The sequence below is a fragment of the Rhinichthys klamathensis genome, unplaced genomic scaffold (assembly GCF_029890125.1).
Source record: "Rhinichthys klamathensis goyatoka isolate OS25496 unplaced genomic scaffold, OSU_Roscu_1.1 h1tg000523l_1, whole genome shotgun sequence".
Classification (NCBI taxonomy): domain Eukaryota; kingdom Metazoa; phylum Chordata; class Actinopteri; order Cypriniformes; family Leuciscidae; genus Rhinichthys; species Rhinichthys klamathensis.
In genome coordinates, this window is record NW_026607002.1 from 3,073,003 (window position 1) to 3,086,269 (window position 13,267).

Below are 13,267 nucleotides of genomic sequence, written 5' to 3' on the forward strand. Positions count from 1 at the left end.
CCTCGAGGACAACCACTCGTTTTTTTCTACAAAGTATTTCCATACTGGCCATGATTCGCTTCATAAGAATTCGAGGGCGCTTTCAGCTTCAGCTGGGTCTGCGTCACCTTTCTTGTGCGTTTGTTCTCCCGCCCTTCAACCAATGCAGTAGTTTCCGGAGTGTGATTTTTTTTTTTTCTCCCTTGTATTATTATTTTTTACTCTGTAACGGATATGATTTCAAATGTAGCGAAGTACAAAACTTCAAACAAAATGTACTTAAGTAAAAGTAAAAGTACAGATTTTAAAAACTACTTAAAAAAGTAGAAGTATACACAAAAAAACTACTCAATTACGTAACGCGAGTAAATGTAATTCGTTACTTTCCACCTCTGCCCCAGACCTAAACCTACCCATACTCTGTGCGTGTTATATTGACGCTAAAGGGTGCCATGTGCGTAGGATATGTACGCTTTGGCAAAAGCGTCGTATATGACACCTTGGGATGAGAACGCGTTGGCGCGGGAGATTACTCGCGACTGCCAGCAGATTTGAAGCCTGTTGAAGGCGGACCACCCCTATTCTCAAGGACATGTATCAGAGTCGCCAATGAAGTGAAAGAGATCATTAAAATGGCAACGCGACAGGCAAATCAACATGACCAAAGTCAATATTGTAGTGACTTTTCCAAGATGGAAAGAGCTCATGAGGAGCAAGGATTTTAAAAGGGACACCGAAGGTGGCTGCTTTCTTCTCGACAGGTAATTCAGCCTATTTGTGTAAATTCAAAGTTTTATAGTTGCTTGGCTAATTATAGCATGGTTGTATACACTTAACAACGTCTAGGATACTTTTCCTTGTGTCAATGAACACTCATGGACGAAGTTGAACTGAAAGCCATGTTAATCTTGGAATAATACGGCCACTGAGGGCTAAAAAGTAATATTCAGTTGGTATTCATGAATAATTTCGCCGCTAAATGGGAGAAATTCCTACTTTAAGCAGGCAGTTTTCCTCGAACATTACATTTAACAACATTAAAAGTTAGCCAAAGACAGCAAAGATTCAACTGACCTATCCATAGGCTTAAAAACAGATAATAGATTATGTGTGCCTAAATTAAACTTTACAACATTTTCTAAACTTGCTGCTGTAAATTATGCTACAGTCTTTGGTGAAATAGTTTTAGTTAAATCTATTCTGAATGGCAAACAATTACTTTGTCTCTATTTTGCACACATTCCCACATTTAATTGGTGTCTGATTACAGCAATAAACCCTTAATTCACTTAAAGCTGGATAATCTCGAGTGATTGTAAGTGTGATGATCATCTGCTAAATGAGCAACAACGACCACAATTCACTCCTTCAGTCAGTGAAGCTCCCACAGCCGTTCATGAGAGTTTAAATGCTGGGGAATATTCCCATCTTCCCACAGGAGAAGAAGAAGCAAGCAGGAGGAATTACTCCAGGAGAAACTACGGACATACTATTGTAAAGATGGAGATTAAGGAAGAACCCTGCAGAATAAAAGATGAAGATACAGAGGAACAAATAGGTTGGTGTTTTCCTTCATTCTCTTTAATGACTGATGAGGAACATTAACATGAAAACTCACATATAAAAATAACATATAAATCTAGATACTAGTGGACTCAGTAGTAAACTGGATATGTGCAAAATTGAGATTTTGAACAATGTTTATTTTTGTTTCTCATGTATCCTTTTATTGAATTATGGGAATTCCATTTGTTTATTTTAGACCTGATGGAAGTGAATGAAGACAAACAGCATCAGTTTCAAAAACCGCATTATTTCACAAATGAAGAAGGAAATGCAGTCGTTTCAAAGACTGAAAAAAGTTTCAAACAAGCTGAAAAATCTGGAGTCGAAGGATCTTTAACCTGTTCTGAGTGTGGAAAGAGTTTCCTATCTAAATCAAAGCTGAACTCACACATGATGATTCACACTGGAGAAAAGCCTTATACATGCACTCAGTGTGGAAAGAGTTACAGAGAAAAAGGACACCTAAATGATCACATGAGAATTCACACTGGAGAAAAACCATTCACATGCTCTCAGTGTGGAAAGAGTTTCACTCAGAAAAGTCATCTCAACACTCATCTGCGCAGTCACTCTGGATTAAGATCATTCAGCTGTGATCAGTGTGATAAAACATTTGTTTTTGAATCAGGCTTAAAAGCACACCTTAAAACTCATACTGGTGTGAAGCCTCACTTTTGTTTTTTTTGTGGAAAGGGATTTTCAGAAGTGCAACAGTTAAAAGAGCATGAGCGTATTCATACTGGTGTGAGACCTTATGTGTGCTTTGACTGTGGAAAGAGCTTTATTATATCCAGCCACTTAAAATCACACCAGAGAATTCATACTGGAGAGAAACCGTACAAGTGTTCACACTGTGGAAAGAGTTTCACTCAGTCAGGAAGCCTGAAAAATCATGAGAGAGTTCATACTGGAAAGAAACCGCACCAGTGCTCTTCATGTGGGAGAAGTTTCAGCCTATTGATTAATCTACAACGACATAAGAAAAAGCTTTGTCTGAATGTGTCTAAGTGAGCAATGTTCAGATCCATGACTTGATTTGATATTCAGATTAAGCAAAAAATGGAATTGCCTTAAATATAGTAATTTAATCTAAATTAGAAGGAAGGTTAAAATGTTTTTTTATTTTTTTTATTGCATTGTGTTGCATGTTTTGTTCTTCCGTCACCCGTATTGATCCTCTGTTGTGTTGCACATGCGCAGTAAACACTGAGTGTTACTGTATACAAGATGAACTGAACAGTAAAGCAACAATGTGAAAATACTCGTGTCAGTGTCATCGCTCAAGCAGTGCATGGTCATCTCATACAGATAAAATAATATTTCAGAAAACTAGTGTGTTGCCATCAAATGTATGAAGGGATGTGTTTTGTTACTTTGAGGAGTTTATTTTAGGCACGTGTGAAACAATTTTAACAATAGTCTATCAAATATCATTCATATCACAAACAGCTTTGTGGCGAGCGCGAGCAGGCCGAGGGCAGTGGGAGAATGGCTCCAGGCCGGTGGTGTAGTCTCCCTGAAGAGGGGAACATAGAAATCTTACAACGACAGACACTTGTTGCGTTTCCCTCAAACTCTGTATTATGAGTAGTACAAAATTACCATAAAATGCATAACAACTTGCATATAACACTATTGCATTCTCAAGTGACCCATATTGTATCTACTGTCAAAACACATAAAGCATATTAGCATCAATCGGCAAAAACACTATGTCCACACTGTTACACACAATAAACAAGATAGCTTGCATCTGTATGTGTGACAAGATAAAATATTAAATAAAGAAAATGAATAAAATATAAAATAAAGAAATTGCAATTGATACAACTTATTAATCAGAATGAATGTAATACTGCATATTATACTCTGTACTCTATATATAGTGCATATTAATCTCAAAACATTTTAGTTGTCACAATATAATACCACTTTACACGTCATCCATTTTATGTGATAACTGCAGGCCTTCACACTTGAACATGGACGGTTCAGCACGTGACCCATTAACCAGACTGATCTCATGAAATGGCGTATGTATGACACGCCAATTCGTATTTCCATTTTTGGCGTGCTATCAACACGCATAATCGCTTTTCAGCGTGTTTATCAACGCCTTTGACTTAACGTTATATTACTGTATTATGTATATATAGATATATGACCTACCCCAACCCCGTCCCTAAACCTACCCGTCACTGGGGTTAATACCATTTATGAGTCTTCTCCTACCATCCTAGGAAAAGAAATATCGCTCCACAGATGTAGATATAGATTTTGCTTCGTTTCGCCCGGACATTTAACGGCGTACACATACACGCGGAATCACTCGGACATTTAATGGCGTAGACATACACGCAAAAGATTTCGGCGTGGACATACACGCGGATAGCTCAAAATGCATATAGATAACACGCCACTTGAATTGAAAGTGGCGTGTATGTTTACGCAAAGTCATGATGTCATGTTGCATTAACACTCACTCATATACAATACAAACTCAAACATAAAACAGTGTTAGACGATAATATTACAGCCAAACTCATCTTAACAGCATAATAACACTGTCATTTCATTATATGAATTGTTAGAAACCCATAAAACTTTATGTACTAACAATACAGTGCATTGCGACGTGCTAATGGTAGCATCGGAAAATATTCACGTTCGCCATGTGCGACAATCTCATCTCTTTTTCCACAATACGGGTATATAACAAGAATTATCGAACATCCTATATTCACAAACTCATATTAACTTAAGATATTAAGATTTAACATCAAATATTCAGATATTTAAAGGGCTTACCTGAAGAGGGGAACATAGAAATATTACAACGACAGACACTTGTTGCATTTCCCTCAAACTCTGTATTATGAGTAGGGGGAAGGGAACCGTGTGTCTGATAATAACTCTCCATGCTCCCCCACCCCCTGCTGGAGTCTTTCGGTACTGCACCATCACAAACTACATGAACCATTGAAATAACCAATCATAACGATAATATTCTCTTCTCAATACCCGCTACAGTGGCGTGATTGCTGATGAGCGACACCTGCGCGCACTGGTCTCGTATCTCTCACGGAGGAGCGGAAGCATAACAGGAGCAACAACGGTGAAGGACGAGAGAGGCCAGGGGTCTGTCTGTTTCAATAAGGAGGTTCAACCAACTCTGAGTTAAAACTTGAACTCTGAGTTGATTTACCCTGAGATGGGAAACTCTGAGTTTTCGGTTTCTGAACAGCTGAATTGAGTTAGTTCAATCAACTCTGAGTAGGTTGACTCTGAGTTAAGCACGTACACCATGACTATGAAAAGCCATGATTAATGGAGCTCCGAAATTACGATTCACCATGGCAGCAGCACCCGACAAAAAGACGTCCACATACTTCCAAGTCAATACACAAGTATGATTCTTAATCACTGTTATATTATCCGGGGAAAAATTACAGAAAGATAAGTTATTCAACTAATACTTATTTTCATGGTATCCCACAGACAAAAAAAAAGTCAAAAAAGAACTCATAATTCAATCAGTTAAATCTTTACGCATAAAAGGTCTATGGCTGTAGGTTACATGACTTTACAAACATTTGACATATTATAATAAATCAAGGGCGTAGGTTTAGGGGGGGACGCTAGGTACTAGTCCCAATCAATATTTTGAGATGACAAATTTGTCCCCACCAATATTTAGCAAGCTCCTTTGAACTGCTATTTTGATATTTGCGCTGCATTTGGATCGATTCCAACGGCCAGGACGACGACAGTACAAGATACGCCGTAATTTGATTGGCGGCGGGGTCTCTGACAGGCAGGCTACACGCGCGGGCCGGGACTACTTTTTGTGCTTGCACTCACTGGCAGCGAGCGGGTGGTGACGTGTGTGTGCGCGCGCGTGACGACGCCGACGGTAAGTTACCAGGGCTGTCTCTCTGCCTGCCATATACAAAGGCCAGAGTAAAACATTTTAATATTCCGGTTTTTTGCCCCTTTTTGTACTTTGTAGATCAGCTATGTCACCCAAGAAGAAGAAAGGGGACATACGAAGCTTTTTCATAAAGCAGAGTGTAAGTAGGCAAAAATAACTAGCAGTAGTAGTGACTGACCAGGCTTTCAAATGCAGATTCTAGTGGAAAATAGTATTAACTGGTGATCCTGGTTACCCAGGATATTGTTACAGTTAAACCTAGCTTGAAGCTTCTGCAATCTTTCAAGGTTAGGAGCATTAATTAGGGGTGTGCAGCACAGATAGACTCATAGAAGTCGCACTATCATGATAGAATGCTATGTTAGCAAGTCACTGAATGTTAATTAGCCTACCTTAACTTAGAATCTTGCCGTCATAAACAGTGGATCATCTGAGACATTTTTCGTTTCTACATTCTGTTTATGTAATGTATTTGTGAGTGTAGCCTACTTGCTTAGACACATGTGCTGGAAAAACATGTTGGCAATGTTAAAAAGGCAAAAGTTAACACTGTTGGTTATTCAAATATAATAAATCATTATTTGATTGATAATATCCAAAATAACAATATCTGGTAGGAGGGTTAAACTTGCTAGCCATAGGATAGACTACAAAATTAATTAACCATTTTGTATGCAGGAAAGACAGCATCAAACCACAACAGATTTACATTTATTCATTTAGCAGACACTTTTTATCCAACGACTTACAATTGAGAACAATAGAAATGACAAAGGAAATCACCATTAAAGCACTGTTACTTATCTTACAAAAAAATAATTCCCGGCTGGGGGGGGGGGGGGGGGGATTGGGATTGGGTGCGGGGGATGTCCCCACCAAAGCTGAGACCAAACCTACGCCCATGTAATAAATATAATTCAGTGTTTATTTCAATGTGCAGCAGCTGTATCCACATGGTACAATACTCTTTTAAACGATAAAATAGTGACCAATTTTATCGTAAAAAAATCTCAAAAAGTCTTGGAAAACAAACAGCTGAGGACTCTGCTAAATAAATATTGCCATTTGGATTAAAAACAGTCCTGGTGCCCGTTCTTCGTACGTTGCTTAAAACATCCGAGATCAAACGAGACATCCAAGATAATATCATCGTGCTCATCATGATCCGGCTAATTAGGTTCTTCGAACACTCCTGCCGGTTATGATTAGTATAGCTGGATTGGGTTATCTGAGATAATTGCGCGTTCATGCGCTGGGTTAAAAGGGGATATGTATCGATAGTAGAAACATTGATCAGCAACGCTGCTATTGGCTGCTCACCGTGGCCAAAGAGCGCGCTCAGTTTTTTTCTCCACAGAAGAGCAAGAGTTATTGCTTGAAGGATATGCAGAATTTGAAAACTTAATTAAAACGCCAGGGAACACCTCAAAGTGTGCAAAAGCCAAGAGAGAGGGTTGGCAAAACGTAGCAGACAAATTAAGTTTGTAGTTAGATGTTTTCATCACTTATTACAGTATATATTTTTATATTTTAATAATTTCTAAATAATTAATAACTTTGTTCATTGTAATGTTAGAGTCACCACCCACTAGAACATGGGAACAAGTAAAAGTGAAGTACTAGAATATTCTACATAATAGTAATTTACTAATCTCTTTTAAAAAGGCACTGTTAATAAATGTTTGCCTGTTTATAAAAGCAACCAAGAAAAAGGCTGAGAAAAAAAAAGAAAAGAAAAACAAACAGGTGGTGGTCCTGCACCCCCACATTATACCCAGGCAGAAGAGCTGACCCTTGGGTTGAGTGTGAACCTTGTGGAGGGCATCCCTGGGTTCAGCTCTTCCTCAGACCCACAGCCAGAGGCCAGGAGCAGAACACCTTCACTGCTGGTAAATGAACTTTAAATGATCCTACACTGTAAAATAATTTGTTGCTGCATTAAATTAAGTAGGCCTATAATCCAAATGGCTGTCCAGTCATATCAGCTGTTAAACCTTGAGTAGCAATGAATTGCTTTGACTTGTGAAAGTCTACATGAGTGTCTGTGAAACTACATAGTTAAAGGAGTAGTTTACTTTAAAAAAAACTTTTGCTGATAATTTACTCACCCCCATGTCATCCAAGATGTCCATGTCTTTCTTTCTTCAGTCGAAAAGAAATTAAGGTTTTTGATGAAAACATTCCAGGATTTTTCTCCATATAATGGACTTCCATGTGAACCAGACGGTTCAAGGTCCAAAAGACAGTTTCAGTGCAGCTTCAAAGGGCTTTAAACGATACCAGACGATGAATAAGGGTCTTATCTAGCGAAACGATTGGCCATTTCAAAAATAAATAGAAAAGTTAAAGTTTAAAAAGCACAAATGATACACGTTCGTGACTCTCCTGTTCGAACTCGTTCATCAAAATGAACGAATCTTTTTTCGAGTCATTTCGTTCATTTCGTTAGTTGAATGAACGAAATGACTCGAAAAAAGATTTGTTCATTTTGATGAACGAGTTCGAACAGGAGTCACGAACGTGTATCCTCACAACTGTGTTCCTTTCTTGAAAGAAATTATATCTGCAAGGATTTTCAGTCCGGTTTTAGACCGTACCATAGCACTGAGACTGCTCTCGTTAGAGTCACAAATGATTTGCTCTTATCATCCGATCATGGTTGTATCTCTCTATTAGTGTTACTTGATCTTAGTGCTGCATTTGACACAATTGACCACAACATTCTTTTAAATAGACTAGAAAACCATGTTGGCATTAGTGGAATTGCATTAGCATGGTTTAAATCATACTTATCTGACCGTTATCAGTTTGTAGCAGTAAATGAAGAGATGTCTTATCGATCACAAGTTCAGTATGGCGTACCACAAGGCTCAGTACTAGGACCGCTGCTATTCACTCTGTACATGCTAGGGAGATATCATTAGGAAACATGGAATTAGCTTTCACTGTTATGCTAATGATACTCAGCTGTATATTTCTTCAAAACCTAACGAAACTTACCAATTCACAAAATTAACGGAATGCATAGCTGATATAAAAAATTGGATGACTAGTAATTTCCTACTACTAAATTCTGAAAAAACAGATGTTCTAATTATTGGACAAAAAACTTCCACACGTAATAACCTAGAATATACCAATCTTTCATTTGAAAGTCACGTGTCTAGTATCTGTAAAACTGCATTTTTCCATCTTAAAAATATATCTAATATAGAGCGTTTATACGCCCGTATAAATATAACTAATTATTATTCATAACGGATTATGATCAATAACTAATTTTTTATTATTTTCAGAATTTACTGTAGCAGAATCAATAGTATGATCATTTTATCAGTTCATCCAGTGAACGGAAAGCATAAACAATTATTAATTCTAGGAAATATAATATCTTCCTGGCCAAGAAAGACTAATTCCCAGCTAAATTAAGAAATAATTCCTGGTTTGATTAGTCGAGACTGTTTTCCAAAGATGGCTCCTGTCTGTATACACGAAGTGGACTGTCTTCATAAAATATCTTCTTATTAAACGGTCTGTACACTTACAAAGTTCTCAATGCTTCTTTTTGCATGTAGGGACCCTCATTATGTTACTGTGTTAGTGTGGGGCTATTTTGAGTCTTGTTAGTGGTATAAACTAGCAAATTAATTTTTACTTAATAGATGCCCCCATTACTAGCGTTATACGCTAAACAGTTTTTATAGAAAAAACTCTTTACATTCGATTATCATGAAAACAAATCTCAGAGAACGGTTGACTAGGTACCAATGTTTTATTAGACCAAAGGTTCATTTTGCGCCGGAGTTCCCCTTTAAGCTGAGACTCCTACGTAAAAGTTTTTAAGCTAAATTAAGAGTTTTCTGAGAGGATTCTTTATGTATACGGGCCCAGACTGACTTTATTAATGTCACACATCTACAGAAGATCTTATTGAGAATTAACAGAGGTTTAGATGTTGAATAGATGTTAATTAACCAATCAGTAATAACATTGACCAGCTCTACCAAACGTGGATATTTTTCCACTAAGAAACTAACATTGTTATTATGTTTTGATTGATACTGTGAGAAGCTGCTTTGATCCAATCTATATTGTGAAACGCGCTATATAAATATACTTGACTTGATGTCTTATTGAAAATGTTTCGTTTGAGGTCACCATGATGGAGATCAGTGTTTGCTTTAGTTGGGCTCTTGACTCTCTTGACTATCATTACGTTGGTTCTTGATCAGTGATTGCAGGTGTTTATGGAGAACATTTCTGCATTGATAAAGCAGATCAATATGGCTGTTTTAATAACAGACAAATGACTGCTTTTTCTGTAAGTGATTACTTAAAGAATAGAAACACTATTGAAGAAGAAGAAACTCAAGAAATGAAAAACATTATTGTGTTTCAGATGCTGAATGTTTATATATAAAATACTGAATTTGTTAAGGCTTTGTTTAAAACTTGTTTTGTGTCATTTATACACTCACAGACATCAACATTCGGTATATGAAACACAACAATGGTGACATGCTTCATGCCAGCATACAAAACACATTCATGGCTCCCAGCATGCATTGCGGCATGAATTAATTATGCAGCTGAATTATTGTTTGATTGTCACCATTGTTGAGGTTTGTATGATGAGTGCTGATGCCTAAGTGTATCGTTTTTAACTATAAATAGTTTTGGGCAATCTTACACAAATGTGTTCAGTTACAAATGATTTTTTATCACATCAATGGAGTTTATCACCTTTTTCTCAAAACACATTCAATTTCCAAAAGTGAACAAACCTGCAGTAATAGCAATTGTTTAATTTCATTCCATTGTCTATTATTAAAGCAGGCATGTCGATCTTCTTTATCAATGCAGAAAAGTCCTCCATAAACACTTGCAATTGCTGATAAAGCATCAACGTAATGAAAGTCAAGGGTCAAGAGCCCAACTAAAGCAAATACTGATCTCCATGATAGTGACCTCAAACGAAACATTTTCAATAACACTTCAACATCTGTTAATTCTCAATAAGATCTTATGTATACGTGTGACAAAGTCAGTCTGATTAGTAATAAGTGAAGCTGGTAATGCTGTTTGTGGAGTTGTTTAACCACATCTTGAGAGAGTTCATGTCTTGTATCTCCAGTTCATCTAAGGCCGTTTCTGAACAAAGTTGTAGTTTGTGTTCTTATTACTCTTTTAAAAGATGATTGAAAGAATGTTTCAGGAACATCACAATAACCTTTAAATAACATTCAGGAAACTGGAAACTTGAATTTTAAATCAAAATTAAGTTGAAAGAACGTTTGAGGAACATTATACCTTTAAGAACACGTTCCTCGAACGTCAAGAAAACTGGACATTTTTCACGTTCTCAGAACCAACACTGAATATTTAGAGAACGTTCTTATAACAAAAATCTGTTAGCTGGGTTGGTGAAAGAAATAGTTTTAGTTAAATCTATTCTGAATGGCAAACAATTACTTTGTCTCTATTTTGCACACATTCCCACATTTAATTGGTGTCTGATTACAGCAATAAACCCTTAATTCACTTAAAGCTGCATAATCTCGAGTGATTAAGTGTGATGATCATCTGCTAAATGAGCAACAACGACCACAATTCACTCCTTCAGTCAGTGAAGCTCCCACAGCCGTTCATGAGAGTTTAAATGCTGGAGAATATTCCCATCTTCCCACAGGAGAAGAAGAAGCAAGCAGGAGGAATTACTCCAGGAGAAACTACGGACATACTATTGTAAAGATGGAGATTAAGGAAGAACCCTGCAGAATAAAAGATGAAGATACAGAGGAACAAATAGGTTGGTGTTTTCCTTCATTCTCTTTAATGACTGATGAGGAACATTAAGATGAAAACTGACATATAAAAATAACATATAAATCTAGATACTAGTAGACTCATTCCATTTGTTTTTATTTTAGACCTGATGGAAGTGAATAAAGACAAACAGCATCAGTTTCAAAAACTGCATTATTTCACAAATGAAGATGGAAATGCAGTCGTTTCAAAGACTGAAAAAAGTTTCAAACAAGCTGAAAAATCTGGAGTCGAAGGATCTTTAACCTGTTCTGAGTGTGGAAAGAGTTTCATATCTAAATCAAAGCTGAACTCACACATGATGATTCACACTGGAGAAAAGCCTTATACATGCACTCAGTGTGGAAAGACTTTCATACTTATAGGAAACCTAAATGTGCACATGAGAATTCACACTGGAGAAAAACCGTTCAAATGCTCTCAGTGTGGAAAGAGTTTCACTCAGAAAAGTCATCTCAACACTCATCTGCGCAGTCACTCTGGATTGAGATCATTCAGCTGTGATCAGTGTGATAAAACATTTGTTTTTGAATCAGGCTTAAAAACACACCTTAAAACTCATACTGGTGTGAAGCCTCACGTTTGTTTTTTTTGTGGAAAGAGATTTTCAGAAGTGCAACAGTTAAAAGAGCATGAGCGTATTCATACTGGTGTGAGACCTTATGTGTGCTTTGACTGTGGAAAGAGCTTTATTATATCCAGCCACTTAAAATCACACCAGAGAATTCACACTGGAGAGAAACCGTACAAGTGTTCACACTGTGGAAAGAGTTTCTCTCAGTCAGGAAGCCTGAAAAATCATGAGAGAGTTCATACTGGAAAGAAGCCTATTGACTAATCTACAACGACATAAGAAAAAGCTTTGTCTGAAAGTGTCTAAGTGAGCAATGTTCAGATCCATGACTTGATTTGATATTCAGATTAAGCAAAAAATGGAATTACCTCAAATATAGTAATTTAATCTAAAATTAGGAGGAAGGTTAAAATGTTTTTTTTTATCGCATTGTAAGTGTTGCATGTTTTGTTCTTCCGACACCTGTATTGATCCTCTGTTGTGTTGCACATGTGCAGTAAACACTGAGTGTTACTGTATACAAGATGAACTGAACAGTAAAGCAACAATGTGAAAATACTCGTGTCAGTGTCATCGCTCAAGCAGTGCATGGTCATCTCATACAGATACAATTATATTTCAGAAAACTAGTGTGTTGCCATCAAATGTATGAAGGGATGTGTTTTGTTTCTTTGAGGAGTTTATTTTATTGCACATATGAGGCACGTGTAAAACAATGTTAACAATAGTCTATCAAATATCATTCATATCACAAACAGCTTTGTGGCGAGCAGGCCGAGGGCAGTGGGAGAATGGCTCCAGGCCGGTGGCGTGATTGCTGATGAGCGACACCTGCGCGCACCGGTCTTGTATCTCTCACGGAGGAGCTGAAGCATAACAGGAGCAACAACGGTGAAGGACGAGAGAGGCCAGGGGTCTGTCTGTTTCAATAAGGAGGTTCAACCAACTCTGAGTTAAAACTTGAACTCTGAGTTGATTTACCCTGAGATGGTAAACTCTGAGTTTTCGGTTTCAGAACAGCTGAATTGAGTTAGTTCAATCAACTCAGAGTAGGTTGACTACTCCATGACTATGAAAAGCCATGATTAATGGAGCTCCGAAATTACGATTCACCATGGCAGCAGCACCCGACAAAAAGACGTCCACATACTTCCAAGTCAATACACAAGTATGATTCTTAATCACTGTTATATTATCCGGGGAAAAATGACAGAAAGATAAGTTATTCAACTAATACTTATTTTCATGGTATCCCACAGACAAAAAAAGTCAAAAAAGAATTCATAATTCAATCAGTTAAATCTTTACGCATAAAAGGTCTTTGGATGTAGGTTACATGACTTTACAAACATTTGACATATTATAATAAATATAATTCAGTGTTTATTTCA

General features: G+C 37.2%; 3 protein-coding genes across 3 annotated transcripts in view; all 3 read left to right on the forward strand.

Annotated features, from left to right (window-relative positions):
• LOC130073061 (gastrula zinc finger protein XlCGF8.2DB-like) overlaps nucleotides 1-13,267 on the forward strand; it is a 292,174-nt gene that overhangs the window by 221,207 nt on the left and 57,700 nt on the right. The gene's annotated exons all lie outside the window — the stretch shown is intronic.
• LOC130073071 (gastrula zinc finger protein XlCGF7.1-like) lies at nucleotides 1,142-2,600 on the forward strand. Its single transcript, XM_056238497.1, has 2 exons — nucleotides 1,142-1,537; nucleotides 1,742-2,600. The coding sequence occupies exons 1-2, from the start codon at nucleotides 1,480-1,482 to the stop codon at nucleotides 2,554-2,556; spliced, it is 873 nt and encodes a 290-aa protein (XP_056094472.1). The 5' UTR covers nucleotides 1,142-1,479; the 3' UTR covers nucleotides 2,557-2,600.
• Nucleotides 11,056-12,140, forward strand: LOC130073122 (oocyte zinc finger protein XlCOF15-like). Its single transcript, XM_056238554.1, has 2 exons — nucleotides 11,056-11,285; nucleotides 11,407-12,140. Exons 1-2 carry the CDS (start codon nucleotides 11,228-11,230, stop codon nucleotides 12,138-12,140), a joined length of 792 nt encoding a protein of 263 aa, XP_056094529.1. The 5' UTR covers nucleotides 11,056-11,227.